This window comes from Scedosporium apiospermum (genome assembly GCF_000732125.1).
Source record: "Scedosporium apiospermum strain IHEM 14462 chromosome Unknown SEQ_SAPIO_0055, whole genome shotgun sequence".
Classification (NCBI taxonomy): domain Eukaryota; kingdom Fungi; phylum Ascomycota; class Sordariomycetes; order Microascales; family Microascaceae; genus Scedosporium; species Scedosporium apiospermum.
The window spans coordinates 325,523-352,286 of NW_015971756.1; the positions used below are offsets into that span (position 1 = coordinate 325,523).

At 52.3% G+C, this 26,764-nt stretch overlaps 9 protein-coding genes and 2 pseudogenes across 9 annotated transcripts; 5 read left to right on the forward strand and 6 right to left on the reverse strand.

The window, feature by feature from the left end:
- Positions 1 to 198: 198 nt before the first annotated feature.
- Positions 199 to 2,175, reverse strand: SAPIO_CDS1304 (Heat shock protein sti1-like protein; the record flags this gene model as incomplete). Its single annotated transcript, XM_016784605.1, has 4 exons — positions 199 to 351; positions 420 to 1,645; positions 1,732 to 2,027; positions 2,105 to 2,175. 4 exons carry the CDS (start codon positions 2,173 to 2,175, stop codon positions 199 to 201), a joined length of 1,746 nt encoding a protein of 581 aa, XP_016645721.1.
- Positions 2,176 to 2,951: 776 nt separating this feature from the next.
- SAPIO_CDS1305 (uncharacterized protein) lies at positions 2,952 to 4,562 on the reverse strand (the record flags this gene model as incomplete). Its single annotated transcript, XM_016784606.1, has 2 exons — positions 2,952 to 3,936; positions 4,021 to 4,562. The coding sequence occupies 2 exons, from the start codon at positions 4,560 to 4,562 to the stop codon at positions 2,952 to 2,954; spliced, it is 1,527 nt and encodes a 508-aa protein (XP_016645722.1).
- A 1,590-nt stretch (positions 4,563 to 6,152) lies between these two features.
- On the reverse strand, positions 6,153 to 7,925 carry SAPIO_CDS1306 (uncharacterized protein; the record flags this gene model as incomplete). The annotated part of the gene is made up of 3 exons (XM_016784607.1): positions 6,153 to 6,199; positions 6,642 to 7,501; positions 7,657 to 7,925. 3 exons carry the CDS (start codon positions 7,923 to 7,925, stop codon positions 6,153 to 6,155), a joined length of 1,176 nt encoding a protein of 391 aa, XP_016645723.1.
- Positions 7,926 to 9,410: 1,485 nt separating this feature from the next.
- Positions 9,411 to 9,993, forward strand: SAPIO_CDS1307 (uncharacterized protein; the record flags this gene model as incomplete). Its single annotated transcript, XM_016784608.1, has 2 exons — positions 9,411 to 9,702; positions 9,818 to 9,993. 2 exons carry the CDS (start codon positions 9,411 to 9,413, stop codon positions 9,991 to 9,993), a joined length of 468 nt encoding a protein of 155 aa, XP_016645724.1.
- Positions 9,994 to 10,374: 381 nt separating this feature from the next.
- On the reverse strand, positions 10,375 to 10,898 carry SAPIO_CDS1308 (uncharacterized protein; the record flags this gene model as incomplete). The annotated part of the gene is made up of 4 exons (XM_016784609.1): positions 10,375 to 10,449; positions 10,527 to 10,601; positions 10,669 to 10,740; positions 10,869 to 10,898. The coding sequence occupies 4 exons, from the start codon at positions 10,896 to 10,898 to the stop codon at positions 10,375 to 10,377; spliced, it is 252 nt and encodes an 83-aa protein (XP_016645725.1).
- Positions 10,899 to 11,180: 282 nt separating this feature from the next.
- SAPIO_CDS1309 (uncharacterized protein) lies at positions 11,181 to 12,734 on the forward strand (the record flags this gene model as incomplete). The annotated part of the gene is made up of 2 exons (XM_016784610.1): positions 11,181 to 11,286; positions 11,380 to 12,734. The coding sequence occupies 2 exons, from the start codon at positions 11,181 to 11,183 to the stop codon at positions 12,732 to 12,734; spliced, it is 1,461 nt and encodes a 486-aa protein (XP_016645726.1).
- Positions 12,735 to 13,095: 361 nt separating this feature from the next.
- On the reverse strand, positions 13,096 to 14,342 carry SAPIO_CDS1310 (uncharacterized protein; the record flags this gene model as incomplete). The annotated part of the gene is made up of 2 exons (XM_016784611.1): positions 13,096 to 13,731; positions 13,803 to 14,342. 2 exons carry the CDS (start codon positions 14,340 to 14,342, stop codon positions 13,096 to 13,098), a joined length of 1,176 nt encoding a protein of 391 aa, XP_016645727.1.
- A 705-nt stretch (positions 14,343 to 15,047) lies between these two features.
- SAPIO_CDS1311 (uncharacterized protein) lies at positions 15,048 to 17,443 on the forward strand (the record flags this gene model as incomplete). Its single annotated transcript, XM_016784612.1, has 3 exons — positions 15,048 to 15,701; positions 15,754 to 17,033; positions 17,380 to 17,443. The coding sequence occupies 3 exons, from the start codon at positions 15,048 to 15,050 to the stop codon at positions 17,441 to 17,443; spliced, it is 1,998 nt and encodes a 665-aa protein (XP_016645728.1).
- Positions 17,444 to 18,237: 794 nt separating this feature from the next.
- Positions 18,238 to 18,783, forward strand: SAPIO_CDS1312 (annotated as a pseudogene; the record flags this gene model as incomplete).
- Positions 18,784 to 18,799: 16 nt separating this feature from the next.
- Positions 18,800 to 19,906, reverse strand: SAPIO_CDS1313 (annotated as a pseudogene; the record flags this gene model as incomplete).
- Positions 19,907 to 20,988: 1,082 nt separating this feature from the next.
- On the forward strand, positions 20,989 to 22,550 carry SAPIO_CDS1314 (uncharacterized protein; the record flags this gene model as incomplete). The annotated part of the gene is made up of 4 exons (XM_016784613.1): positions 20,989 to 21,125; positions 21,297 to 21,523; positions 21,624 to 21,762; positions 21,842 to 22,550. 4 exons carry the CDS (start codon positions 20,989 to 20,991, stop codon positions 22,548 to 22,550), a joined length of 1,212 nt encoding a protein of 403 aa, XP_016645729.1.
- Positions 22,551 to 26,764: the final 4,214 nt, after the last annotated feature.

The following is a 26,764-nucleotide window of genomic DNA, read 5'->3' on the forward strand; positions in this document are numbered from 1 at the left end:
TCTTCGAATATGACGTGATCAAATCATCAAACTATCAACGTTACTCCATTCAAGCTTCCCTATGCGATAAGCTGTTTTTACAAACAAGAAATGACTTTTCCACCTTGAGTTATCTCTCCCCAGGGTTAAAAAAAAAAAAAACCAAAGGAAGAGAGAGACAAAAAAAAGCAACACGGAACTACAAATAGCATACATCATTTACCGTCCAACGCGGATGACACCAGCCGCCACAAGCTTCTGGATCTTGGACCTGACGCCAGGGTTCTTCATGTGTTCGGCCAAAGCAGCGGGATCCGACTGCGCCTGTTGCAGGATGGATTGCATGACGGGATCTTGCATGATGCCCATGATCTAGAGTAACATGTAGTTAGTAAAACAGGGAAAAAAAAAAAAAAAAAAAAAAAAAAAAGGTGGCTCACCTCCGGATCGCGCATAAGACGCTCCCTCGTCTGCTCCTCCGTCTCGTTCTCGCGCGCAGAGTACATAGCGCCATAAGCCTTCTGCAACTGCTGCTCAATCTCCCTAGCATTGGCACCATTGTGGCTCTCCTGGTCCACCCTTGCCGCCTCCTCGCAGGCATCGACGGCCTTGGAGTACTCCCGCATACCGTGATACACCTGCGCCTTTCGGATGTAGGCGCGGATGAACTTAGGGTCCTTCTTAATGGCGGCCTCGCAGTCCTCGAGGGCGCTGGGAAGCTCGAAGAGCTTGAGGAAGGCCGCGGCACGGTTGCTGTAGCCCCTGGGGTCATCGGGGGCGCGCTTGATCATCTCGCTGTAGGCGGCTACGGCGCCGGGCCAGTCGGTCTCCTTGAACTTCTTGTTGCCCTCCTCGCGGGCCTCCTCGGCCTTCTGGGGATCGATGTACGCCACTCGAGCGGCCTCGATCTTGTTACGCTCAGCGGACCTGAGCTTGTTGACGACGTCGGGCGTGCGATGCTCGGTAAGCGACTTTTGGAAATTCTCAATGGCATGAGGGAGGTCACCGAGCTTCTCGTACGCAGTACCGATACGAGCGTAGCTCTTGGCAATCATCTTGAAGTCAGCAAAGATGCTTCGGCCCTCCTCAACAGCCTTGCTGCAGGTATCGATACAGGCTTGGTAGTCGCCCTTCTCGAAGTAGGCAGCACCCAAGTTGTTGAGGTAGGTGATATCTTTGTGGAGCTCCCACGCCTTGCTGTAATGCTTAATAGCATCGTCAAATTGGCGCTTCTTGTAGCTCGCAGTTCCGAGGGCCTTCTCATTGTCGGCGGCCTCCTTGGCCTTCTTCTTCTCCAGAGCATCTTCATCAAGCTCCTCTGGTTCCGGCTCGGGCTCGGGCGCAGGCTTCGCCGCGGGCTTAGGAGCAGGCGGGACGTCCTCCATCGCAGTGTCGTTGTCCCTTTCTCGGGACTGGACATAGGCTTCGGGATCCTCACCGGGGGGAACGACGTTCATGTCCACTCCCATCAGGACACCAAGGACTTGAATCATTCGAGGATCGTTGAAAATGTCTTGCGCGTTTTTGGGGTTGTCGCGCAAAGCGTTGATCTTTTGCACAAACGAAGGATCGGCGAGGTACGCGCTCGTCCTAGGGTTGGCAGCAAGCTTCTGCAGCAAGTTGGGGTCCTTGAACATATTGCCAAGTTGAGCACCAGGGTCGCCACCTGTTGAGATCACAGCTCGAGTCAGTACTTGTGTGTGTACGTACCACGAATGGAGAAATTGCACAAAATTCATTTCGAATTCTCACCTTCAGATTCAATCGCCCTCTTCACCGACTCAAGACCACTCTTGAGCTGGGCATTGTTCGGGTCGACCTTAAGACCAGCCTCGTACGCGTCCCCCGCACCGAGAAGATCTCCGCTGCCGTGTAGTGCGGCACCCTTCCTTCCCCAACCCTTAGCCCAGTCGGGCTTAAGCTCTGTAGTCTTCTCGGCATCGTAGAGGGCACGCGTCCAATCCTTCTTGGAGGCGTAGGCCGCAGAGCGGTTACTGTAGAGGATATGGTTTTCGGGCTGGAGGGCAATGGCCTGCGTGAACTTGTCGCTGGAACAGAATATGCCTAGGTTAGATCGATATCTTACAGATAGATACCCAGTTGCTCAAGAACTCAGACAACTCACATGGCCTCGTCAAAGTTCTTTGCGGCAATGGCCTGATTGCCTTGAGCCTTGAGCTCGTCTGCGGTTGCCATGACGATGGTGGCTGTCTGCGGGGTTGAGAGTTTGAAGATTGATGTTTGTAAAGTTGAATAGAGAGAATAGATATTTATAATGTCCTAAGGAAGAGAGAAGTGATAATTGCAGTCAGATTTGGGGGGAAGAAGTGGGAGGGAACTGCAAGGAAAGAAATACGCAAAAGGAAGGCAACCACGGTTCATGGTCCAACGCCAGGAATGAGAAGGCTGAACGCAGCAAATGGATCCTGTCCATCTTTCTAGCTCCTTCGATGGTTCCGCTTCCCAATGCTGATTGGCCGGAGCCGGTAGAGCTTCGTCCCGCACCCCTCTGGTCCGTGCGAGTCGGAAGGTGGGGTCCAGGTGGTGTGGAAAAGCGTTCGACATGCAACTGCACACAACTGACGACCCCACTGATGACCCCACGGAGCTGTCGGCCGAGCCAGAGTGACGTCGACCACCGAAGCAATCGGGACTGGCTCCGACCGGAGTTAACGATTCCCCCACCAGTGAAGCCGAAGACTTCCACGCAAAACGAAGATCACTTTATCCCACTGTTTCTTGCGGCGAGGTGTTCTTTCAATACTCGTGAACTCGTAATTTCGTTTTCATCTATCTATCTTGGATCTCATTACTCGTGCACCCGGCCTTAAGAACAAAACGCAAAGCAAGTAAAGACAGAACTGAACATTCGACCAAATCCTCATTTACCCATCCAAATTCCACTTCAGAGTGGTACCTTTCATCTACCGACCTCGGCGATAACCCAGAGGATTCTTGCCCAGGCAGATCTCTCACATAATGTAGGGGAGGGCGCCAACAACCACGGCGACGATGGCATTTTCCCACCTGATGTAGGCCGAGGAGGCGGAGCTAACAATGACGGGCCCCGACGAAGCTGAGGGACCAGCGCTAGGAGCGCTTCCGGAGCCCGCACTGGGAGCTCGAGTGGCTGAGGTTGGGGGTCCGCCAGCTCCGGAACCAGATCCAGGGCCGGAGCCACCAGAAGGCCCGGGAGCGTCAGATGTAGGAGCTGCCCCAGGCCCTCGGGCGGTTTGGGTAGAGCTCCCACCAGGTCCACCCGCTCCAGAACCACCAGAAGGCCCAGCACCGCCTGGAGCACCAGATCCGCCAGATCCACCAGGGCCACCCGCGCCACCGGAACCACCCGAGCCTCCGGAGCCTCCAGGACCTCCTGCGCCACCACCCGGAGCAGAGCCAGAGCCAGGAGCAGAGCCTGAACCGCCAGAGGAACCGCCTGCACCTCCAGAGCCGCCAGGTCCACCAGAACCAGAGCCCCCGGAACCGCCGGACCCACCGCCAGGAGCGCCACCACTGCCGCCACCAGAGCCAGAGTTACCTCCAGGAGCAGCACCGCCAGCACCACCCGTAGGCGCAGCACCACGAGAAGTAGAGGTAAGAGTCACTCCCCTGTCGCCGCCAGAACCACCGGAGCTTGCACCCCCACCAGATCCTGCACCAGAGCCAGCACCAGAGCCGCCGGTGGGAGCAGCTGCACGAGTAGAGCTGGGAGGCGCACCGCCCCCGGCACCACCTCCAGCACCGGCACCTGCACCGCCGCTAGAAGAAGGGGGACGAGCGGAGCTAGAACCACCACTGCCTCCAGCGCCACCGCCTGCGCCACCAGTCGGAGCAGCACCCCGGGAAGTAGAGGCGCCGCCTCCGCCTCCGCTACCTCCCGTAACGGTAACAGTAATGGTTCTAGCAGAACAGGCAGTGGCCCTCGTACATCCCGTAGCAGAACAAGCGTCGCCGGGACTATCATCACATGTTAACCTTTTCTGGCTCTTGCTTTCTTAAAAATTTCCTAAGTAGAAGGAAAAGGGACTTGATGAAACTTACTTGCAATAATGGTTCGAGCAGCAGACAAATCCCTCGGGAATACACCCGACTCCGCACCTCACGGTACCAGGCGCACAAATCCCGGGGCCGGGACACGCCGAGCCTAGTGGGCAACACGTGTTCTGGCCGGTGCAGTATTCGTTGGCACCGCAGAAGGCGTTGTTTCCCTGGTAGCAGCATGTCGAACCTGCAGGGATGCAGGTAGAGTCGCAGGCTATCTCGTTTGAGGCGCACCTGGTAGCTCCACTACTGCTGCCTCCACCGCTGCCGCCTCCACTGCTGCTTCCGCCACTGCTTGGAGGGCCGCTACCGGCCCCGGAGCCACCGGAACCACTGCCGGAACCACCAGGTCCGCTGGATCCGCCAGCGCCGCCAGAGCCTCCAGAACCAGCGGGGGCCTGACGGACTTGGAGCACGTCGGCGTAGGTGAGTGCCGAGATGGATACTTCATCGTCGTAGAGGCCCTTAGGTAGGCTGGCCAAGCGTTGGGCCTGAGAGAGACCTGTAAGAAGGAGAAGGAGGTAGTGGCGGTTTGGGGGCATCTTCAGAGAGAAGTGTGTGTGTGAGAAAATGGGATTTTGATGATGTGAAAACACAATGCCAACTATTTCTTCCTGGGGGTAAATATTTGGATATGAGGAAGAATCTTGCTTGTTTGCTTGGTGTTGATGAGAGAAGAATGGAGAGAATGATTTTCACGACCGGATCAGACTGCTATTTATCTTCAAGTTGAGAGCAACAGATGTGTTCACGAGACCTATATGCCGGAGTCTGTAAACTGTCTCTACCTCCCCAATGGGGCCAGCCACGAGCTTAGTCTGTTAGATAGGAAAGTGTTGTTCATGTGGCGAGAGAGGAAAACTGGCCCCCCCATCGCGGCCCATCTTTCGTTCCAGCCTCGCGGATGTTTCCCGAGAAGCGGGGGGGAAGGATGTGGGTGTAAGCGAGGGAAGCCAAGATTCCTGAGCGAAATAATGACCAGGAGGAAGGCCGTGTATCACGGGTGGAATAGTATTATCGTGGATATCCCCATCATAATCAGCATAGTCTAGGTGGTTAAGAGGCGAAGAGTGGCCCACGAGAAGATATGAAACAGGGATAAGAGCTCGAGGCTTCTTCCTCTCCGCGGTGGCGATTCCAGCCATCTCCTTAGCAAAGGCCAGTGTAAACGAAAATAAGAAAAAAAAGGAGAAATAATCGGGAAAGTGTATAGTGGAGAAACAATCATCGAGCGGTAAGAAGTGGTTAACAGGAGCTCTGCCGCCAAGGAGGTTGTCAAAGTCTCCTCAGCAACAGAGACGCCACCAGCTTTCGGCCCTACCCTTAGCACTATCAGCTGAAGCACTCGACAAGAGCATAGAATATTCCGTAGTTCATTCGAAGGAGGTGGTTGAACCCCACCAAACCCGTGTGGTTGGTTCCCTTCACCCACCCTTTCTCGGCAGATAAAGAAGCGCAGATGCGGGATCGCGGGATAAATTCAACAGCCGGCAGGGCAACATCCCGCCCGCCACCACCATCATCCTGTGTCGAATCAAATACTAATAACACTACCTTATAGCGTGGTAAAGCTAATTCCTCGAGTTATTGTCCTGTTGAATAATCCTACTAAGATATAGACCTGCTCCGGCCTCCCAACATTGTTAGTGGGGACTGGGGGTTGTCCACCCCCTCGTCTCCATTAATCTTCTCTTGCACCAAGCCCTAGATGGATTCCATGGGATAACCCCATCCATAATCGGATGACTCTGGGAGGTGGTGGGCAGGCTCAGAGAAGGGCGGAGGGATTGCGCGGCCTAAAGGCCAAGGCCGATTGTGGTTAACTCCTACAGCGCCCGCCACCCACAGACGGATTGCGAAGATATTGGGTTGAGACGCGCGTCGTAATGATATATGTGCTATTTCTATCTTTGCAGGTTCTATCAGTTTAAACCGGTTCATCGCCGAGGTGACAGGACAAAAAGTAGGCCTTGAGAGAAAGGTCCTGCGCCTTTCCATTATCTGGCGCTATAAGGATAAAAATATGGAATGTGATGACGGTCAGTCCATCTTTCGGTGGCGCTTCGGGGTCATTCTGCAAGAGATGCTTCTGCTAATGTTATGACTGGACAGCCATGACTGAACAAGTCTGTCTATCCCATGGCCTTGCCTGATGTGCCTCCGGGGAGAGCATTGTGGTCTTGACACTGTTAAAACTTGGCGGGAACGCGAGGGTTTTCAAATCTGTTATTTTTTCTGTTTTTCTTTGCTTATTTCTTGTTTAGAAAAGATCAATGACGTGAAGGTCTTCAGTCAGACCATCTTCGTTAGATGACAGCGGTAGTCTGACAGTCCAAAGAAGGCTGGTAGAAATCGCTGTGTATAATAGTACTCTGTGCGCCCTTATCTGGGCACACCAATGCCGCCAAATAGATCCAAGACCTCCCAGCCCTGCAGAAAATAAACCGTTCCGCGCTTTTTGAACATTTGAATACAGACGCTAGTCGTAATAGTCATGCAATATCACTTTCACTAATGCTTCTCCTCTCTCTTCCATCCCCGCCCCCTCTTCCTTTGCCATGCCCGTTAGGCAGTTCCCCCTATCCGTCAGTCCTTTCCAAGCCAAGTCTGAAAGTACTCACAATTACTCGGCGCAACAGGTCCTCCGGGCTCGCACAAGTCAAAGACGGGACAGTTGCCACAGGGAATGCGACTGAAGCCACTCCGGTACATATCTGGACCGGCCTCGATGTCCTCACCCGCGGTTCCCTGTTTTACAGCCCAGCCTTCGAGACTCTGCTGCGTGGGGCGGACGATGCGGTAACCTTTCCTCCCCGTGACGAAGGCCTCTTCGACGAGGTCATCGGCAATGAGGACGTCGACTAGCTTTTGCACGTCCTCCTCGCTTAGGACGGTCTTGGTAATGTTCGTTTTGGAGAGGATCTTGGCGATATCGCTGACGGTGGGGTAGTCGAGATAGCCCGCGGGCATTGGGAGAAGGATTTCTTTTTCCCTCGCCGCGTTGGGGGCAGGAGCGGGAGGTTTCGTGTTAGTAGTGGATGGGTCATCGGTGCTCATTTGGTCTGCTGTGCGCTTCTTCACCTTCTCGGCGCTTCCTCGAATTGTTCCTTTCCTGGGCTGCTGACGATGCACACCGGATCCTTTACGATAGGTGCTCTGTCGTTTAATGAAATCGTAAATGACAGCCTGTAGGGCGTCGATGAAGGCCTCGTCGAGATTCTGATCTGTGAACCATGGGCCTCCGGTGGCTTTCTCTGAGGGGCGAAGAGAGGCCTTGATGTACATCTTCTTATTAGGATGCTCGACGCTTTTGAAGGGAGTGACGAGCTTCTTCTGGATGAGATGCTTAATGGCCGCCTTAAAGACATTTTCGTGCATCTGCAATCTCCTTATGATTGTCTGCGACCAGATGCCATCACTGCCTGCATCGTCAATCACGGAGTAGACCATCGCCTGCTCCTGGTCACCACACTTCTTGTACCTGTAAGAACATGTCAGTGCATCAACTCGGCGGGTAAGAAACATGGCGCGTCGTCTAAGGCCCCGTAGACACGGTATGCGCGATAGCAGGTTTGGAAGGGGTCAAGGCGGAAGATGAGGATCCGTTTGAGCAAAGGGGGGAAAGGAGGTACGTACTTCTCAGCTTCAGACTGCTCTCGCCATTTGAAGGCCAGGCCGTTGGGCCCTTGGCACGAGATTAATAACCGCTCATCGTTAAGTCGCTGCAGTACCGACTTGAGAATCATAAGGTCGTTGGCGGGGATGGCCCCAAGGTCGAGAAGCTCTTGCTGAGAAAAGAGCCTCTGATCTGTGCCGCTGGCGCGGCAGGCGTCGTAGAGCGCATCTTTGTAGAGTTCAATTTTCGAGTCTTCATCGACAGGCGCGGATGCCATTGAGGTGGCCATAGTCGGGGGAAGGGCAGTTGCCAAGCCCTACCTGGGGTTAGGTGTTGATGATAATGAGGACGAGGATGAGCGCGAGGATGAGTGCGAGCTGTAGATGTGGCCAAGGCGGTTGGAGGGGTTGAAGCAAGGATGGCGGGGTGCAGGGAAGAATGAGAGGAGAGGGTTCAGGGGCCGCTTTACGATGAAGGCTATGTCTCTCTGGAGAATAAAATGAAAAGAAGACTGGTCCTGATTCCTATAATGAATGAGAAGAAATAAAAGGACAGGTCAAGGGTCTAAGGTGGCAAGTGATGGTGATGATGAGTGATGTTTAAATCGAGAACGACAAGGATAAGGCTAGGAAGAAAAAAAAAAATTATAGAGGCATATCTGGAGTCTGGAGCTAAATTGGCGACGACCGAGATTTATGATTTAAGTCGAGGCGGCACTACGTTTGTGCCTGGGGAAAATTTCCGCTTGCATAGGCATATGTCGAGGCAGGCGAGTTCATGTCCGTCGAGGCTAGCTTTGCTTGTTCAGATCGAGGATTGACTGGCTGCGGACAAGATGGGATTAATCGAGATGACTCGACTTGTCATTCCTTCATACTTGAGATGTTAGATGATTGATTTGATGCCTGTGCTTCTGCAGTTGCAGCACACACCTTGACCTGCCTGGACGGGGAGAAGCTGAGAAATTCCAAGCTTTGACTGGGCAAAATCCATAACCGTCGCGTATGTATTGTATACTTTAACCCCTCCGATTTATGTATAGCGGATTAGGGTATTAGTACCTCAGACCGCCCCACCATCCCTGAAGATTCGAGTCCAGGTCTTTAAATGGCAGCGAATCAACTCTCTGCGGGGACGAGATTGGGTTCATTCATGTCCATTGCTTCTCGCCATGCAGCTTTGACGCATTCACAATTCACAGTCTCTCAGGGTGCCGGGTTAGTGATGACCCCGCCCGACGTCCAGGTCAGCCTAGCTGGTAGACACTTGAGTGGAGGGCCTTCTGATCCGCATTTCCGCGGCCAGCATTTGGTTTTAGATCAGATGAATAGAGGCAATTGATGACCAGATGACAAAAATATTGTATAGTCTACGTTTCTAATAAGCCATCAAATCTAAGAGAGGTTCTACCTACAACCTAATTTGTATCCTCTGTTGACCTCAATGCAAGTCCAGCGAACCAGTGACAGTGACATATCGAGTCGACGTTCTCCAGGACAACACCATCAGAGTGTTTGGGAAGTTGTCAGTTGCTCCTTGTTGGAGGAGAAGCGAATCAGTCTCTTGACGCCATCCCTCCGCGGATATCATGCTGCGTTCTGCTGCGCGGGGCTCCCGTAGACTAACCACCAAAACCACCCGAGTCCCGAACCCGAACCACAAATCCACCAGTGGATCCTCCAACTCTCATTGCTGGATCCTGTACTCCGCAACATCAAGATCGCGTGCGCTTAAAACCATTCAAACCAGACATCTACATACATTTCCACCTCGAATGGCTACCACCCAAGAAAAAGAAGCCCCCTGGTGGGCGGCCTTCGGCGAGCCCAAAGCCAAAGTCGGCTCCGTCCCCGCTTCCACCGTCCTCGCAGACCTCGAAGCGCAACCCCTCGGCGGCCCCAACGTCAAACGGCGCTTCCTTCTTGTCGACGTGCGCCGGACGGATTATGAGGGTGGCACCATTGCCTCGTCTATTAACCTGCCCGCTCATACGATTTACCAGACGAGGGCGATAATATACCAACTTTGCAAGCAGGCTGGCGTGGAACAGATTATTTTCTACTGCGGTAAGTTTTCTTAGTATTTTTATCTTTTGAGCCTTGATATGGTGTCGTGAGGGAGAGTCATGATAATATGTAATAGTGCGAGCTTGCATTTACTAACGACGGCTCCGCATCATAGGAAGCTGCGGAGGACGGGGACCAAGGGCTGCTGGCTGGGTGCAAGACTACCTCGACGAGGTTGGCGAGAAAGACATCAAGAGCGTGTATCTCGAAGGCGGTATCAAGGGCTGGGTCGCAGCATATGGCTCAAGAGGAATGGAATTCTTTGATGAGAAGGCATGGGCGAAGAAATAATCTTCCAGCCCTGACGGGGAGATTCTTATATGTTTTATATATGGCTCTCGAATCTGTTTAGTGAAACATAGAAACCCCGAAGAGCACCTTTTGCTGGGTATTTGCCCTTCTCTTATTCGCCTTCAACCTTCGTTTCCCGTGTGATAGCTTTTCTTCCCCTTTGAGGGGCTCTCCCGAACCCCTTGGTCCGGACCAACTCATAAAAAAAATCGACCACTGCGCCGAATGCACTCTTTGAGAATCATCCAAATCCAAGTCGTGAGCCCGACATGATATGTGAGCGGCTCTTGCGATGGAGCTCCGTTCCTAGTTCGTGGAGGTCGCAGCGCGGGAACGCTCTGAAATCAAACGCCAAGAATGAAATAACCCATAGAATTTTCTCTACCGACCACCTCGTTCATCTCCACCGATCCTTTCAAGCGCTTCGAGCATGACTACCGAGTTTCCGCGGACAACCTAGATGCACCTTGGTTAGCATTCCGACGCTGGCACCCCTCCCCAATACTTCAGGCCAAGAGGATCCAAGAACGTACAACCATGCCAAGTCGAACCTTCTCACCACCTTCCTTTTCTTCGATCGCCTCGTCGAGGACAATGTTTAGGAAGACCTAGGAACCACTCTTGTCAGCCAATCGATCCCACTAAACCATGCCTCTCAGATTCGGGTGTGCGCACATCGTAGCCTCGGAGAACACCAATAACCTTGCGGCTTCCGTTAAGTTGGACGAAGAGCCTCTTATCGAGGTACTGTAGTCACGGTGTACATGTTAGCGCGCCGATGGGAGAATAGGGTCGTTGGAAAGAGGTGGGGGATCTCGAGCTTCTCGAGGAGGCGGTGGGTTCATCGCATCGATTCCGCGGCCGGGCTAATGTACCTTCTTGAGTTCTGGTTGCGCGGGCGCCATGGTGGACTGTTGCTTCCTGGATTGGCTCGAAGATGGCGATTTACTCGTGGTATTGAGGAAGGATGCTTCTACAGTTCAGCCTTGCTGCAAGGAGATTTATGATATTAGGCAATGGTGGGAGTTGGTCCCAAAGCTAGCTCCCGACACGCCATCACGTGCCGATAAGATAAGCAACGTCACTACTAAATTAATCAACACCACCCACCCTAGACATTCATCTCATCTTCAATTCATCGCGAAACAAACCCCAAACGTCCCCCACCCTCGATTCTGCCTTGCAAAATGAGCTCTTTCGGAGGAAGACGCAAGGCGCGCGTCATCAAAGTCGACGACGCTGATGAGCCGGAGGCGGGCTCTGAAACCACATCCCAGGAGAATGGGTCCACCCGTGAGTATTTTGCCCCACCACCCCGAGAAGCAACCTTGGTGCTGATACCTTTTTGCGGTTTCCAGAAGCTAACACGACATGAATAATATTTAGCTGCGCAAGCACCAGTGTTCTCGAAAGTGACTCGGAAACCTTTCAGACAGTCCGGATTGAGAAAAAGTATAAATATCGAAGAAGCTTCCCTCGAGGAAAAGTCAGCCACTACCACGACGACAACAGCGACCGCGACGACAAGATTAGCAGACGACGAAAATGAGGATACTGGGAACGTAGTCGTTCGGGGTTTTCTGAGTCGTGCGGACTCTACGAAGCAAAAAAAGCGGAAGTCGTCCTCGAGATTATCCTTCGGCGTCCGAGCTGAGGAAGAAGGCGAGGATGGGGTCGGAGGCGGCGCACGCACGCCTGAGGCGGTTACGCCGAAGAGAAAGGGAGATGGGGGGTTGAAGAAGGCTATCGCCTTGAGAGATCTAGCCATGCGCTCCAGAGAGGAAGAGGACCGCCCAAGATACAGCAAAGAATACCTTCAAGAACTTCAGAGCTCGACGCCAAACACACCAAAGGACACGTCCCGGAGTTCCGCGACAGAAGACGAAGATATGCACATGGACCTATCGGAGCTCGAAGGCGCGGTAGTAGTTGACTCTGCTGAACTTATCGGTAGAACAGCAGCGACCGACGAATCCTCCGCGACGAGGATATTAACGGACGCCGAAATCCGCGAGAAGAAGGAACGGCGCGCTCGCCTCCGGCAGGAAGCGGAAGCCGAGTTCATCTCCCTCGAAGACGACGAGGAGCCCTTCACTATGAGAAAGGAGAAGGAAGCCACGCGTCTCGTGCGCGAAGATGAGAACCTCTACGAGGGATTCGAAGAGTTCGTCGACGACGGCGGCGTAGCGCTAGGTCGAAAAGCGGAGCGCGAAGCACGTCGCCGGAAGCGCATGGAAATGGCCTCCCTCATCCAGGAAGCCGAAGGTAACTCGGAAGAAGAATCAGAAGAGTCCGACGCCGAGCGCCGCGCGGCATTCGAGGCGGCGCAGTCTCGCGCCGGAATGGACGGACTCCGTCGCCCGACGCAAAAGCCCTCCGACCTCATAGTCAAACCCAAAATCACTCCGCTGCCGACCATGTCCGAGTGCCTTGCCAATCTACAAAACTCCCTCCAGCTCATGGAGCGGGAGCTTGCGGCCAAGAGCAAGGAGGTTGCCGATCTGAAGAGGGAGAAGGAGGAGATTGGCCAGAGGGAGGTGGAAGTGCAGCGGTTGCTTGATGAGGCGGGTGAGAAGTATCGCGCGGCTGTGGCTGGGGTGGGGAGGGTGACGGATTCGCCGGCGAGACAGATCTTGCCTGGGGAAGTGCTGAGCGAGTTTGCCGCGGAGAGGGGCTTGGAGAGTTTTGGGACACCTACAAGGAAGAATGGGGATATGGATAAGGATATGGCCACACCGTGATGGGGGCCCTGTGTATGAATAGATTACGCGTTCAAATATCATATACCCGATTTGCATTTTTACCATCCACCTTTTCATAAAAGCTCACACTATAGAGCCTCATTTAGGAAGACGAACATTCCACAATGCTGTGTTAAGAGAAACCTAGTAGTAGCATATTATCTTATCTCGCAAAGCAGGCATGCACTGCCCAAAAGCCACCCTGACGCCGCCATGTGAACCCCTTTCCTTAGTCGGTTCCATGGTTAATGATACAAAAACAAAAGAAAAAGAACAAAGCACTCAAACTACAAATTAAACCCAAATCCTGAAAAACATCCCCACGTCTGGCCTTCCTTCTTTTTTCCAAGAGCTTCAAACGCTACCTCTTCGAGACACCAGCGCCAAGGACACCCGGGAGAGGCTCTTGGCCAACGCTGAAAAGAAGGCTGATGCCGCCAGCTACGACAGCGACCATGATGATGGTGAATCCAGCAAAGAGCGCAAAGGGAGTGCTGACGTCAATCTTCTCGCACGTCGCTCCAGCCCAGCGCGTAATCTTATTCTGATCATCAAGGGTGCGCTTGCAAGAACAAACGAAGCAGACCGCGTCGTCGGTCTTGGGAGGCTCCGAGCCATCGGGGGTGTTCTCGTTGGACCACTTGTCTACGCAGAAGCCGTGGCCCGAGCAGTTCTTGGTGGCGGTGATGCAGCTGTTCCACGACTGGAAGCAGTTGGGGATCGTACCGCGCTGGAAGGTGCCGGGGAAGACCTGGGAGGACGACGGGGCCTTGGGCTTGGCGGTCTCGGGGGAGGATTCAGGGAGGGGGTCTCCGGATAGGAGGACGGCCTCGGCTTGGCGGCGGCGGAGTTCGCTGGGATGGGAAGACCAGCTGTTGGTCTTGGATTTGCGGCTCGATTCGGGGAAGAGGATGATGGTGGTTTCCATCTCGCCGGACTCGGCGTACCGCTGGAGCTTAGGGGTGGCTTTTTGGACGGCCTCAAGAATTGCGGGGAGCTGTGTAAGGGTTGTAGGGGTTAGTTGGGGAACGTAGGCGTAGAAAAAATAAACAGAGGCGACTGATTTACCTTCTTGACGTCGTATCGGATAATGGAGGACTGGCCACTCCAGCAGTTCTCATCAAGTGGATTGATAGCTCGTCCAAACTCGCAGGAGCTCTCCCGAACACCGACGGTGCCAAATTCTCCATCTATAAGCTTTCGGATCGCCGCAGAGTTGGGGGCTTCATCGATAGTGAAGGTCTTCTTGACGCCAGGAAGAATGCCATCCATCCCACCATCCTCTAATCCCTCGAGGAGAATGAGAAGCTGGGAAGGGCTTTCCGAACCACTTTCTGAAAACAAAGGCGCCTGCGACCGGCCAAGGGTATTAATATAGGAAACAGCTTCGTCAGTGTTAGGCAGGGAAGACAGCTCGTTGAGCGATGAAAAGTGCTGGTCGACGCCGAGTCGCTGCTGTAGGATCAACCTGGTAAGCTGTCTGGAGAGCTCGGGGGCACGGTCGTCATGTTGAGAGGGAGATCCAGATCGGAAGACGTAGGCATCGGCCTTGGGATGTGCAGCGGCAAGGCTGCAGAGGGAGGCGGCAACTGCTATCGAGAGTCTCATGGCGATGGGTTGTTGATAATTGCCCTGGTCTCAAAGGGATGGTGGATCCTAGGATGGTGGGAATAAGCTTGGGATTTCAATGAAGCTGCCAAGCAGCCCGAATCTTGGTGCCTCCAGGCAGTGTCACGTGATTGATCGGGATCCACCTGTGCTGGTTGTACCTTGTACTTCGTGCTTGGACCTCAATCTCCCACATTCACCTTCTTGTCACCACACACTTCCACCAACGAAGAAGACTCGAACGATTAGACTCGTTTACGAACTCTGGGGAATCCGAAGAGCGTAATGGGCAGCTCTGATTCCCGGCCTCCCCCGGCTGGGAGCATGACTCTCGGAACTTTGGAGGGAACACCGCGACAAGCGACTCTTTTATTGGGCGAACTCCCCAGCTTCTCTAATCGACTCCTCGGCACCCGTGGCATCGTGCTGCTTAACACAGTCTGCATTAATTCCCGGCGACACTTGCGTCGTTTCCAGCCGATGAATGTGGCTCAAGCCTGAAGGCGTGCGTTTTCAGGGGCCACCATGTTGCCGCCCTGGCCTGCAGCCTGGTGGTTTGGTTCGCGAATAGGCGCCGTACGAAGTAGACCTGCATATAAATGCAGGCACAAGGGTAAATGACTATATATGGAGGCTGATGCCCGCCCATCGGGAGCGGCCCGAAGGGATGCTGCCATCCTTTGACGTGACCCAATATTCTCCCAGATGCAGATTAAAAGAATGCCCTCTGGAAATCCCATTACTCAGAAGACAATCGAAGATGAAGAATTGGGAGGAGAGCAAGCTCGTGAATATGCCATTTCCGATGATGAAGACGAACCCTCCGAGGTTCTCACTAAGCAGATACTCACGAATATGAAGACGAGTGTGTTCGACGAGTCTCTAGACAAATTCCTTCCCGAGAATTTCATCAAGGAGCTCATCACTCGCGATATAATTGAACAAGTGTTGGGTTCCAACGAGAGTCCGAGACTCGTCGACTGGATCTACGAGCACTCGAAGAAGCTATTCGCCATCGTCATTCTCTGTGGTGTCGCCGGTCCCGATCTTCTACAATCGATGCAGGTCTTCCGCGAACATCAATACACGGACGAAAGGCTACCACTTGAAGACTTCACTAAGCGATACAACTTTTTTGCGAAGAACGTTTGGGGCTCGTATATGAAGCGTTATAATTTCTTCAACCTGCAATGGGAATTCCTCGCCCCGGTTTTTGGATTACAGTATAAGTACGAACTTCATGCAAACAGCGTCCTGCCTTTTACCTACAAGGATAGGGTATCGAAGCAAGGCTCTTTTGGAAAAGTATACCGCGTCGAGATTGAGAATGCGCACCGCAAAGGGGGAATCCCTTCATCTGTACGGAAGACCATGACTTCATATTGAACATCTTATACTAAAACAGCCCTAGGTTGCTATCAAACAAATTCGAATGGGGGCAGAGGCTAGCGAGGCTCAAGTCGACCTTGCTTGGGACACAGAAGCTCGTACGTTTGAGAAGCTTCGGGAACTCAACCACGCCAACATTATACCGTGTCTTGCAGCCATACAAAAGTCCCACAATCGCTACTTCATGTTTCCTTGGGCCGACGGAAACTTGCGAGAATTCTGGACGAACTATCGTGGCCCTCGGAACCCAGAGATTATCGAGCAGACCGTTAATCAGCTATACGGTCTAGCAGACGCTCTGGATAAGCTGCATAACTACAACACATATCTCTCCCAAAATGCCACCCTTAATGCCGGTTCATACTCGACCCTCGCACCGCCAAAACACGCTCCGTTTGAGAATATCCGTCACGGAGACCTAAAGCCGGAAAATATCCTGCGCTTTGCCGAGCATGACCTTGACCTAGGTACACTAAAGATTGGCGACATGGGGCTAGCCCAGCATCATCTCATGGATACTTACTCCCGAGCTGCTCAATCTGCTACCAGCTATGGAACCGTGAGGTACCGAGCACCCGAGTCTTTTGTAAAGGAGCTCGACCAACCTAGATCACGCCTAGAAGACGTCTGGGCCATGGGATGCATTACGCTCGAATTCATAGTGTGGATCTTGCGAGGTAATGAAGGCCTGGAAGACTTTAATAAGAGCATTCAATGGCAGCAGCAGCCGTTGTGGGATAGCATGCAATTATCGCCGTATTTCGAGATCGCTTACGATGGAGGTTTACCGGGCGCTATTCTCCATTCAGAGGTCCAACGATGGATTGAGGAGGTTCTGCCTCAGGATCCTGGATGCCAACCCGGCTCGGCTGTTGGCGATCTTCTCTCCATTGTCAAAAATAAGCTTCTCGTCCTAGATTATCAGCCACCAGAAGGCTGCCTTCGTCCGGCGGCATTCACACCGACCAACCAGGATTTAGTTACCGTGGACAATCACACATCTTCGCCGCAGACAACCCCCATAAGTCCGGATTCCAATACACCCTGTATTCGCGCCACGGCCCGGGAATTTCGGGATGACATACAAGAAATCCGGGATAGGATTCGGCAGGACCGGAGATACCTCCTTGCTTCCACGGACAAAATCGGTCAACCACCACCTCCTCCTCAGACGCTGGATTCTCCTCCCAGTAGCACTACTACAGCCGGTATTCGGGCTTCTGAATCGAGCCAACAGAGCGATGCTCATGGCGAACATAGAAAGGAAGACGGTGAAACTCCAAAGCCGGTTCGGCAAGATGGGTTTGACCTAGGTACTCCTTTGCGAATTCGTCGAGGGGGTCATGGTGGCTGGGCTGTTATGCGCAAGATACAAAAAGGGTGGCGTCAAAAAATATCAGAGATGATGACTTCATGGTTCCGGAGGTAGGGCATGCTCCCCGGACTACTTACACTCGCGTACTATTCTTGCTTGCCTCTCTCCTAGACAAGTTGGGACCCTAGATATTATTTTAGTCCTCCCATAGCTAAGCCATAGAGTAAAAAAAAAAAGAATCCAAGGTGACAAAATCCATATACTGCGGTCCCGGGCCGTTGCCGGCCACCTCCCGGTCGTTCCCGTTGCTCTAATCCCTCGTAATTTCACCAGGCTGATCCAGGCAAGAGTTTCGCAGCACCTCGCCGAACACGATCCAGCAGCTGGCCGGCTCTAGGAATGTAGGCCCCCTGCATGTTAGTTCCTTCCCCTATGAAATTCTTCTCTATCGCCAACCTGTGCCGTTTCCCACGGCGGCCCGCTTTGCTTCCTTCGGGTTCGCGTCTTCCCTTCGTTCGCATCCTCTGTCTCTGAGAGTGCTCCTTCCATTCCCGCCGTGGCCTGCTGAACCAAGAGGCGCCTATATCTTCCACACTTCCTCGCCCCCATCCTACCTAAGTGGAAGTCCCCAGGACACTGCCCCGGAGCTGGCTTGTCCTCGTTTGCGTACCGCGGCCGGGCCACTGACCATCATATGCACCTATATTCCCCTGCTCAGCTTACAACGATGTCCGATACCGAAAGCGCGGCAAATGACCGTTCCGCATTGGATATTACATGTCAGCAGATAACTCTCGTGCTATCATTGCATCCCATTCCATTTACATATACATATGTATGTAGAATACAAATTGGAGAAATTGCGACAGGGACACCGTTCCAAGTTGAATTGGGAGCATATCATTCAAGGTCCTTTAAGAGCTCGCAGATTGCTGACCAATTGAATTTGACATTATGTGGATAATAGTGTTGGAGTATTGAATCTTGAACCTTCCAACTTCAATACAGGCATATCGCCGGCCATATGAGCGGGGTACAATCAGGGCAGGCATATTCAACAGTCTCTGGTGCGACTGTCATGGTGCTCGCTGCCCATACAACCCTGCATATGTCAAGTAGCAAAGGGATGTCGTGCTCACTAGCGAGCTCCCTACCGAGAGTTGTTATTCTGCCGAACAATCGAGAATCGCAATGGTTTCCAGCATCGCGACGATACGCCAGAGTGCTAAAGAGGCACCGGATGGCAACAGCAAGCAGAATGACACGAACGACAAAAAGATCATAATCACGAGCTCAGGTTCCACAAGAATCTACATCCAAGTCTATATATTTAGAGGGATGCCTGACTATTACCATAAACGCCATACCCTCCTCTATTTTACATCGCCCGACAACTCCGAATTTTACGAGACAATACACGTGCAACGCTTCGATGAAAAGAGCAATTGGGAGATAGACCAACTCCACAGCAGGAAGGTGGACTGGGTTTTATCGGGCACCTACCGCAGCCACGTGAATGCTGGGGCGGTCATTGTGCCAAACGGGCAGGAAATGAGGCCGGTAGATGCCATTGCCGCCGTGCCGCTGAATAGGGAAGGTGATCCGGAATGGAACTGTCAACATTTCGTATTCGAGGGTCTCCAGGCGCTTGTGGCCGAAGGACTTCAGACCCAGGAATGGTACGACGTCGTCGCGGAGGAAATCGCAGAGAAGCTGGTTGACGGGGCACTGGGCTGACGACCTTGACCTATCATTAGTAGAGGTTTATGACGAACTGGAGAAGGATGTACTCGAGATCGTATCGTTTAGCGAAAAGGGATGGGGCATGTTGGCCCAGAGTTTCCCAATCGATGTGGTCCATTCCTCGGATGGTAAAAACGTAGTCCCAGTACTCTGGATACCATCCCGCATTCTCCCAATCCAGAAGGGCGACGATACGCCCATCGCGCACCATAATGTTCCGCGCGGCAATATCACCATGCGTGAAAACTATGGGACACTCGGCGCTTAGTTGAGTAGTGATCTGGTGCCAGTACATGGATTGCGCCTCCAAGCGCTTAGGCGGGTTGACAAGAAAGTCGTGGAACTCGGCCAGGGTATTAAATGGACCTCCCGAGCGTGTCATGATGCCTGGGACCAATGCGCCCTCGCCGTTTAGACGGCCGATGTGGACGCCTCGCAGATTACGCAGCTGGGCGATATAGCCGGTGAGCTGAGCTAGGACGTCGACGCGCTGATCGGACGTGAGCACCGGCCACGCCTGCTGTAGCGTTTGGCCCTCGACAAACTCCATGGTGATGCGGTCCCAGCTGCTGCTCAACATTTGGGGCACCGGGATCGTCGTGTGCGCTTTGATGAATTGCAGCGCAAGTGCCTCATTCGGGGTGTCTCTGGCACCGAAACCGTTGGACGATGTCGTGTACTTCGTTAGGTTGTCGCCGTGACGAACGACATAGCGCTCATTTGAGCAATATATGATCTCACCGTCGGGGTAAGGTGCATGTTCGCGCGGCGGTGGGGGAGAATCGCCGAAAAGCGCACGTTGGCGGTCCTTCCGCATCATTGCTGTTATAGGATTCACCTTCTCCTCTGTCTTGAATTTTATGTGGCTTGGATGCGATGGGATAGTGAGCATGTTTGCGGTGTCGGGATGGCGGCCGAGGAAGTAGAGGACCCAGTCTTGGTCGATGGTGATATTGGCCCCATCGCGCTGGAGGAGACGGTTGGCGAATGCGCGAATCGTATCGTTTGTCACCACGGTTCCAGCGCCCCTCTCCCTCGATACCCAATCCACCACCGTCGTCTCTTGCTCTTCGGTTAAGGTTGGCCGGCAGTGCTGCTGTTGATTGAGGACGGACATATCAACAGTATTGCTCCTGTGTTGGCGCCGCGATTTGGGTAAAAGGATGCGGCCGCAATTATGAAGACCACATGCAAGGATGGGTTCTCCGTTATGTCATTGCTCAGGTCTTCCAGCGGTTAGTCATCTTGGCAGGCAAGATTCAAAAGATTTGATGGCTTGGGATCTTGATTCCCAACTTAATCGGAACATTTCCCAATATGAACCGGAGAAGAATTGAATAGGTGGTACTTCGTATTCTAGCCTCGATTCCCTCGAGTATTATCTGAATCGCAACATCTCCGTACTCTGTAAATTGGTGTTTTTGACTTTGGCAAAGAGTCGTGTAGGGGCTCAGCGCTTCACATCATTCCCAATTGACTTGCACGAACCAGATGCTGTCAGTTGATAATTGGATTGCGCTGGCAGGGGCGAGACTCAACCAAGTCGTTGGTGGCGTCATGAAGGCTTTAACACGTGATCACGCAACAAACGAATTGATCCACGGGTTTGCGGGGACCAGAAATTGGCAGGATGAACAGACCAGACAGACCAGACGTCGCCTGCCTTCTAAAGTTCCGCAGACCGTCTCGATACCCTTGATTGTTTGAAGCGACCTCGACCTGTAAAGATTAGATTTAGAGTCATCAAACCGGCATCAACACCATTTCCGCAGAACCAAACCCCAGACCAGACTTTGCCACGCGATCCTAGAATCATTCGACCCATGCGAGCATTTTCTCAATTATCAATCCTGCGCAATCGGACAGCCTTGGGAACAACCCCACCATTATCCACCTCCTTCCACGACGCTCTCTTCTCCGTGTGATCCCAAGGCATCTGTTCCAGTTCCTGCGCGTTCGGATCACCAGCCTATAGGCGCATCTCCTCCCGCTTGGGAGTGTAGCTTTTCGGATCCATCTTCTGTCACTCCGAAGTGCGGAGCCTCTCGAACCTGCATTTAGAGCTCACATCCCATCGAGGACCGGGCGAGGCTTCAAAACACCCACCCCAACGAACCATCCCCGACGATCCGGCCCTGTCTACCCATCTAGGCCGCCGCCGGGCGCGCCGAATTCGCGTTCCTCCAGATCCTAGACACAATGCAGCGCTTTGCGAGGCTTACGAGGTTACGGCCTACCTTCGAAGTTGCCAAACATGCGGCGAACATGAACACGAGTTCCCAGACAATACAAGTCCAAAGGGTGCGCTTTCACCGACTAAGGCGCAGTGGATTCAGGTAAGAGAATACATCCTTGTTCGCCTTACTTCCCGAGCTTTTCCCCACCTTTTTTTCCTGGCGCTTCCGAGCTTGTTTGAAGTGGACGTTTGCTAACGAGACTTTCCCGTTTCCGGCAATTAGGCGAGCAATGTTCCTGAGCTTCCTAATTCTTGGAGTATACATGACTAGCTCGGTCGTAATCGAGGTCGTGGATGAGGATGAAGATGATCACGTCCATTTCCACGACAGGCCGGGTGCTAGGACTCGCGGAGTGCCAGACGCATCTGTCATGGCTTTCATCCCATTCCCGTTCACGGAACAACAAGTACAGCCACCTCCTTACCGCAGAGGAACGCCGGAATGGGCTGCATTCGAAAAGATCAGCAAAGATCAGAAATTGAAGACGAAATTAAAGAGTAAGCTCCCCTTTCCCACCGAGTCTCTTCGACTCTCACCTTACTTGTCGTTGGAAAATATGAGTTTGTATGGCCACCTCTCGCTAACGATGAGGATCAGAGGATCTGGGAAAGCTCACGTTGGATATTTTGGGTTCTAACAGAGCCCTCGTGAACAAATGGGGTCGACCCACGGGCTGGCAAGGGTGGCTCAAGATCTCATTCCCGTCCGCCCCGTCTCCTGAGTGGTTGCAACAAGGGTACGTCAGCAGATTGTGGCTCATCCGAGCAATAGTCCATTTTATAAGCTTCATTGTTGTCTAACGAAAATTTCAACAGTTTGCTCATTAAAAATGACGGAATCTCGTGGGGGGCGAAGCAGCCCGTCGATCCCTATGTGATAAATATGCTCCACAAGGTTCTTTGGCCTGCTCCGCTGGCATCGGCTGTGTGGCAGTATACGAAGACCGTGGTGGGGCAGAGCTATAGCAAGCTGGTTGGGATTAGCAGTGAGCAGATGACACCTTCGAGACCCGGGGGTGTCATAATAATCGCGGGCGCGGACGAGAAGAGGTCTCAAGTAACTCTACCTGTTAAGAAGCAGATTCCCGACTCGACCGCAGCGGGAACGCCCCCTGCGGAGCAAGGGAAAGAGGTTCCGAGCCAGCCAGTCAACCAAAACAACACTTCTCGATCCACAAGCACCCGCAAAGAGACCGACTTCATGTCCGAGAGCAGGAAGGCCTTAGGCCCTGTACATTCCAAGATCTTCGACCTCGCTCGCGCCCCCGCGGACTTGATGCGGGAGTTGTCGCCAAGCGCGTGGGATCAGCTCGTTTCCTCGGTCAGGAGCATCTGGGCGAGGGGACGGCGCCAGCCACCGCGGGGCTGTGTCAAGATGTACGGGTTGATGCACGTGGAGACGACCAAGGCCTTTGTAATGCTTGACGTGGTCGCGTTCTGGGATACCAAGGTGGAAAAATTTGACAGGCCGTCAATGTACATTGGTCTGAGGGAGGTGACGCACAAGGGGTCGCCTCGTAACTGAACATCCGTTTTGTCAACATATTCTGTTACATCATTACTCTTTTCTCACATACATTTGGACTCGTGTAAGTAGAGAGCTTTAGAGATCTGCTGCCCCTATGTAGGGGTAGTTCTACAGCGGATGGTTAGGATACTCTAAACCATTACAGATAATTCTTCTCTTTGTTTCATTTTCAATGATTCTCCGTTTCTTCGTGTGTTTTCTATCTCCCTCTCATTCCAGGCACATGCAAGGGTCCACATCAAAATATAGCCGGGATGCTTATTGGGCAGGGCACTCTCGATGATCTGGGACGAGCGCGGGCCGAGCAAACGAGGAGAAAAGCCGGTTTTCTTTTTCTCTCTCGAGTCTCCCCATTGTGTGAATCGCCATATATCGCCATATACTCAGGTCTAATGAGCAGAATGGCAAGATCGTGGCTTAGACCCAGCCCCCGCAGTCCGTTTGACATTGTCAGAGTTATACGAAGTGGGTTTGACTTAGAATCTACCACGTTTTAGTCCAGTTTGTCCCCCGTTTACTGCTTAGATAGAAAGTTGTTCTAAGGTATTAGGGGTAGGAGTAGCTTATGGAGGTGGAGACTGTGACCTCTTAACTTGGGAAAGTTTCTTGTGACGGGCACACATGCATTTTCTTACTTTTTTCTTCTACTTTCGGTCTGGCGAAGGCAGAACTTGGCAGGGGTGGGTGTTGGAGACAGGGAAGCTTGGATACCGTTGCATGCATGCTCGAAGCTAGTTGAGCAAAAGCTCAACGACGTCCGAACGTTGCAGATGCGAACTTTTTTTTCCCCCATCGAAAATGACCTTTCTCCTTTTATTGATTCTCGGAAGGTATAGCACGGAGGCTGTGCTTCTTGGAGAGAGGGGTTGGTAACGTCGACCGGGGAAACCATTTCGCTCATCGGCCTTCGTGTCACAGAAATGCTGGGAGAAGAAGGAAATTGTCCCGAGACTCCTTTGCACAATGTTGCTATCCGTAGAGGGCAACGCCCTGTACGAAGTAGGTATTGACTACGAGGCACACAGTTTCCTTTTTCTCTATTCCCATTCAAGCTTTTAATACGAGGAGGCCAAGGAGCCTGCCTCGGTGTACATATTCCTTTTTGCCTTTTTATATGAGCATATGCCTCGGTGGAGATATGCACCCTCACTTCTCCTATCAGGATCTCTTCGGTGCTGATCAGGCAGGATTGTAAAAGAAGATAGCTATCGGGATCAGCTCAACTGAACGAGCTCTTGGGAAATTTTTGCCTTCCGTTCTTTTTATTTTCCCTTCTTTTTCCTCTTTCTGGAGCAGCACCCCAGTGATCCTGCGAGGGAAAGGCAGATAGCTTCGGATACAGATCAGTTTCATCTTGGGGCGTTCTTATTAATCCAACTAGTAAAGACGCAATTAATACGCGGAAGTTGACAATGACCCAAAAAGGCAAGGCAAACAGCATTTCACATGAGAATTGAGGGGAAATATCAATCTTGTGGGTTCTAGTTGAGGCTGTGCAAAGGTGATGTGGGGTGAGGATTTGGGATGAAGAAAATTAAAATTTTGTGTGTAATTGATGTGCCCATAAACGAGGGAAAAGGTGTGCGGGAGCTGGGAAAACTGAAGATGCGGAAGAGAAAGGGCAAAAAGATATTATGTAGGGAGAAGAGACCCGAAAAAAAATTTGGAGTAGTTTCCATGAGGCATCGTCTAACAGAGTCTGGTCATTTCTCGGGCGATGCAAAATATGCGCCGGGCGATGGTGTCGGGTATCCCAATGGTTCGAGTATTTCTTGTTGTGGTTGATGCAGTTGGATTTCGTTGCCCGGTTGCTGCCAGGTGTGGAGGGGGTCGGCAGGGGACCGGTCGGAGGGACCCGGGAATTGGACCGGCGATGGCGCCGGCTCAGTCGACGGTAATGAGTTCGGATGTGGCGAGTCTTTTTGGGCGGGTTACCGCCAATTTTCGAGTATCCGCGAGCGACAAATTCTCGCCAAACTTCAATACTGGAAATCAAGCCAACAATTGGTGGATTAATGCCGTTGAACAACCTTCGGTGACAATTTTTTTTTTTCCTTTTCTTTTCTTCCAGAGCTCCTTTCGCCTCGCCCGTCACAACGCAGAATTGATGTTCTTCTTCCCATCCTTGGCAACCGCCAAAAAATCCCAAATCGTTGTTTCGCCCCATGTGGGGGGAGAAGAGGCAGTGCAAGAAGTGCTAAAACATTTTGCGGTATGCTTTTTAGTGGCCCTGATCTGATTAGATCCCGCCTCCTGCTTTCGGCGTTTAACTGCTGTGAGACCATGGGGCGATGGACAGATCAATCATTAAAAAGCACGCCGGCGATACGTCCGGGACGAGATGGGGCCACTGCATTGGGAAATCGCGCTCTCAATTAGTCAAGTGACACCGAAGCCAATGATGACGTCGATCCGTGGAATCCACCCCCAAACTCACGTGGGTCCTCTCCGATATGAGAACCCACCACCTGTTAAATGCTACACTAACACGCGATACATCAGTGTTGCCCAATGCCGAGCCATTAGGCTGCTCATGGATTAAGCTCTCCGGATAGAGGATGGAGATCTGCGCTACCGAGCCAAGCTAAACTAGTCTATTGGGAGCTTCAAGTTTTTTTCTTCTTCCCACACAAAGTATGGAGTTCAGACTTGGAGAGCTTCACCCCCCACCAGCCTTCGCCAACTTTGCTGACATGTAAAACACATTTCAATGCTTGACTTCGCAAATTTAAAAAATTCAGGATTAAACTGTATGGAGTATCAAATCCGACTAATGAGCCTGCTGGTGAAGTCTGCCTGAAATCGCTAGCGTGTGCTAGTTTAAGATACCCATGTCATCAGCATGATCCTATCCTCGCCTGAGCTCTTCGTCAGGTTGCGCTTTACACCAAGGCCAATTTGGCAGCTCGATGCTTGGAGGGCAGATTGTGCCTAGACAGCCAGCCTGTCTTATTTCTTCGTAGGTTCCCTATGAAGAGCACTGCCCTCACTGTCGTCATCACTACGGTGGCAACAGGTCCCAGGTGACGGGGTCGGGGAATTTCACATCCCCGGAGAGGAGTGGTTTACGAAGCAGATTCGCCTTCGCACATTTCGCAGGACGTCGACGGTCGTCGGATTGAACGGGAAGGTCGGGGTGGCTGAGGATTCATAATATCTTACAACAAAAGGCAGGAGATTAGCTGCGACCAAAGCGGCGATGCAAGGTCTTTTGTAGGAAACATCAGTGAACATAATTGATGTTTCGGTCAGAGGTGTCCAGCTAATAGCTTAGTCTACCTTTGCAGATGTTGACGTCAATATTGAAGATTTGTGATATTGTGCACTTTGGTACCTTATATCGACCCCCTCCGTGCTGGGGAGACCCAAGTTCCAGCTGGGCGGATACTGATGCTCTTTTGAGTAGAAGTTAGGAAATGTGCAATGGCGAGGAGACACATCTGATTCGGTCAATGGGGCGGACACAACCGGTTTGGAAAGGCCCGGCTCATTTCGTCCAATCTGCATTGGGCCGTCCGAAGGATCAATTTATACCGACGAAGTATACCTCGTGTGAACTTGGGCGTGGGGGATCTAGGAAGGAAACCACGTTCTGGCATTTGCTATGTTCACGTGTAAGACACCACGAAAAACGCATTTTCCTCTGAAAGGAATGATGCTCAAACTTACAAATCCCAGCAAATTCGCACTTTCCTCCTTCAAGTAACTGATAAAGAAATTGATATTACCTATTCGCATTTTTTTAATGGTTTGATTAAGTTTTGGCAGTCGCGAGGGATACATGTCGGGTACCAGCACTTGGCGTGTGGCAGTGCAATTTAGCAACCTATCTGATGAGCCAGACACCGCAGCGTTGTCACGTTATGCCCGTCGCTTCCTTTGTTGATGCACGCCTCGCTCCAGTTTCTGAGGATCCGGGATAAAGGGCGGCGAGTCCTCGATACTTTTTCCACTCCCAAACTCGTCTTGGCCCAATGAAACAGTGTTTTAATGCTTTTCTTCGAGCAAGTCCAGAATTCAAGCGATGATCCATATCTTCTTCATTCCATCGCCATTGTTATTCTAGCATGAGGAGACCCTGCCCGAGGAGTAGTTCGACACATTCACGATCTCACCGACTCCCACAATCCCTAGCGGCAGCACTCCGTTTGAGGCAAGGCGTTTTCCAATCAACCCCCTGCCTGGCTCCACGTCGTTGAAGCCTACCCTAC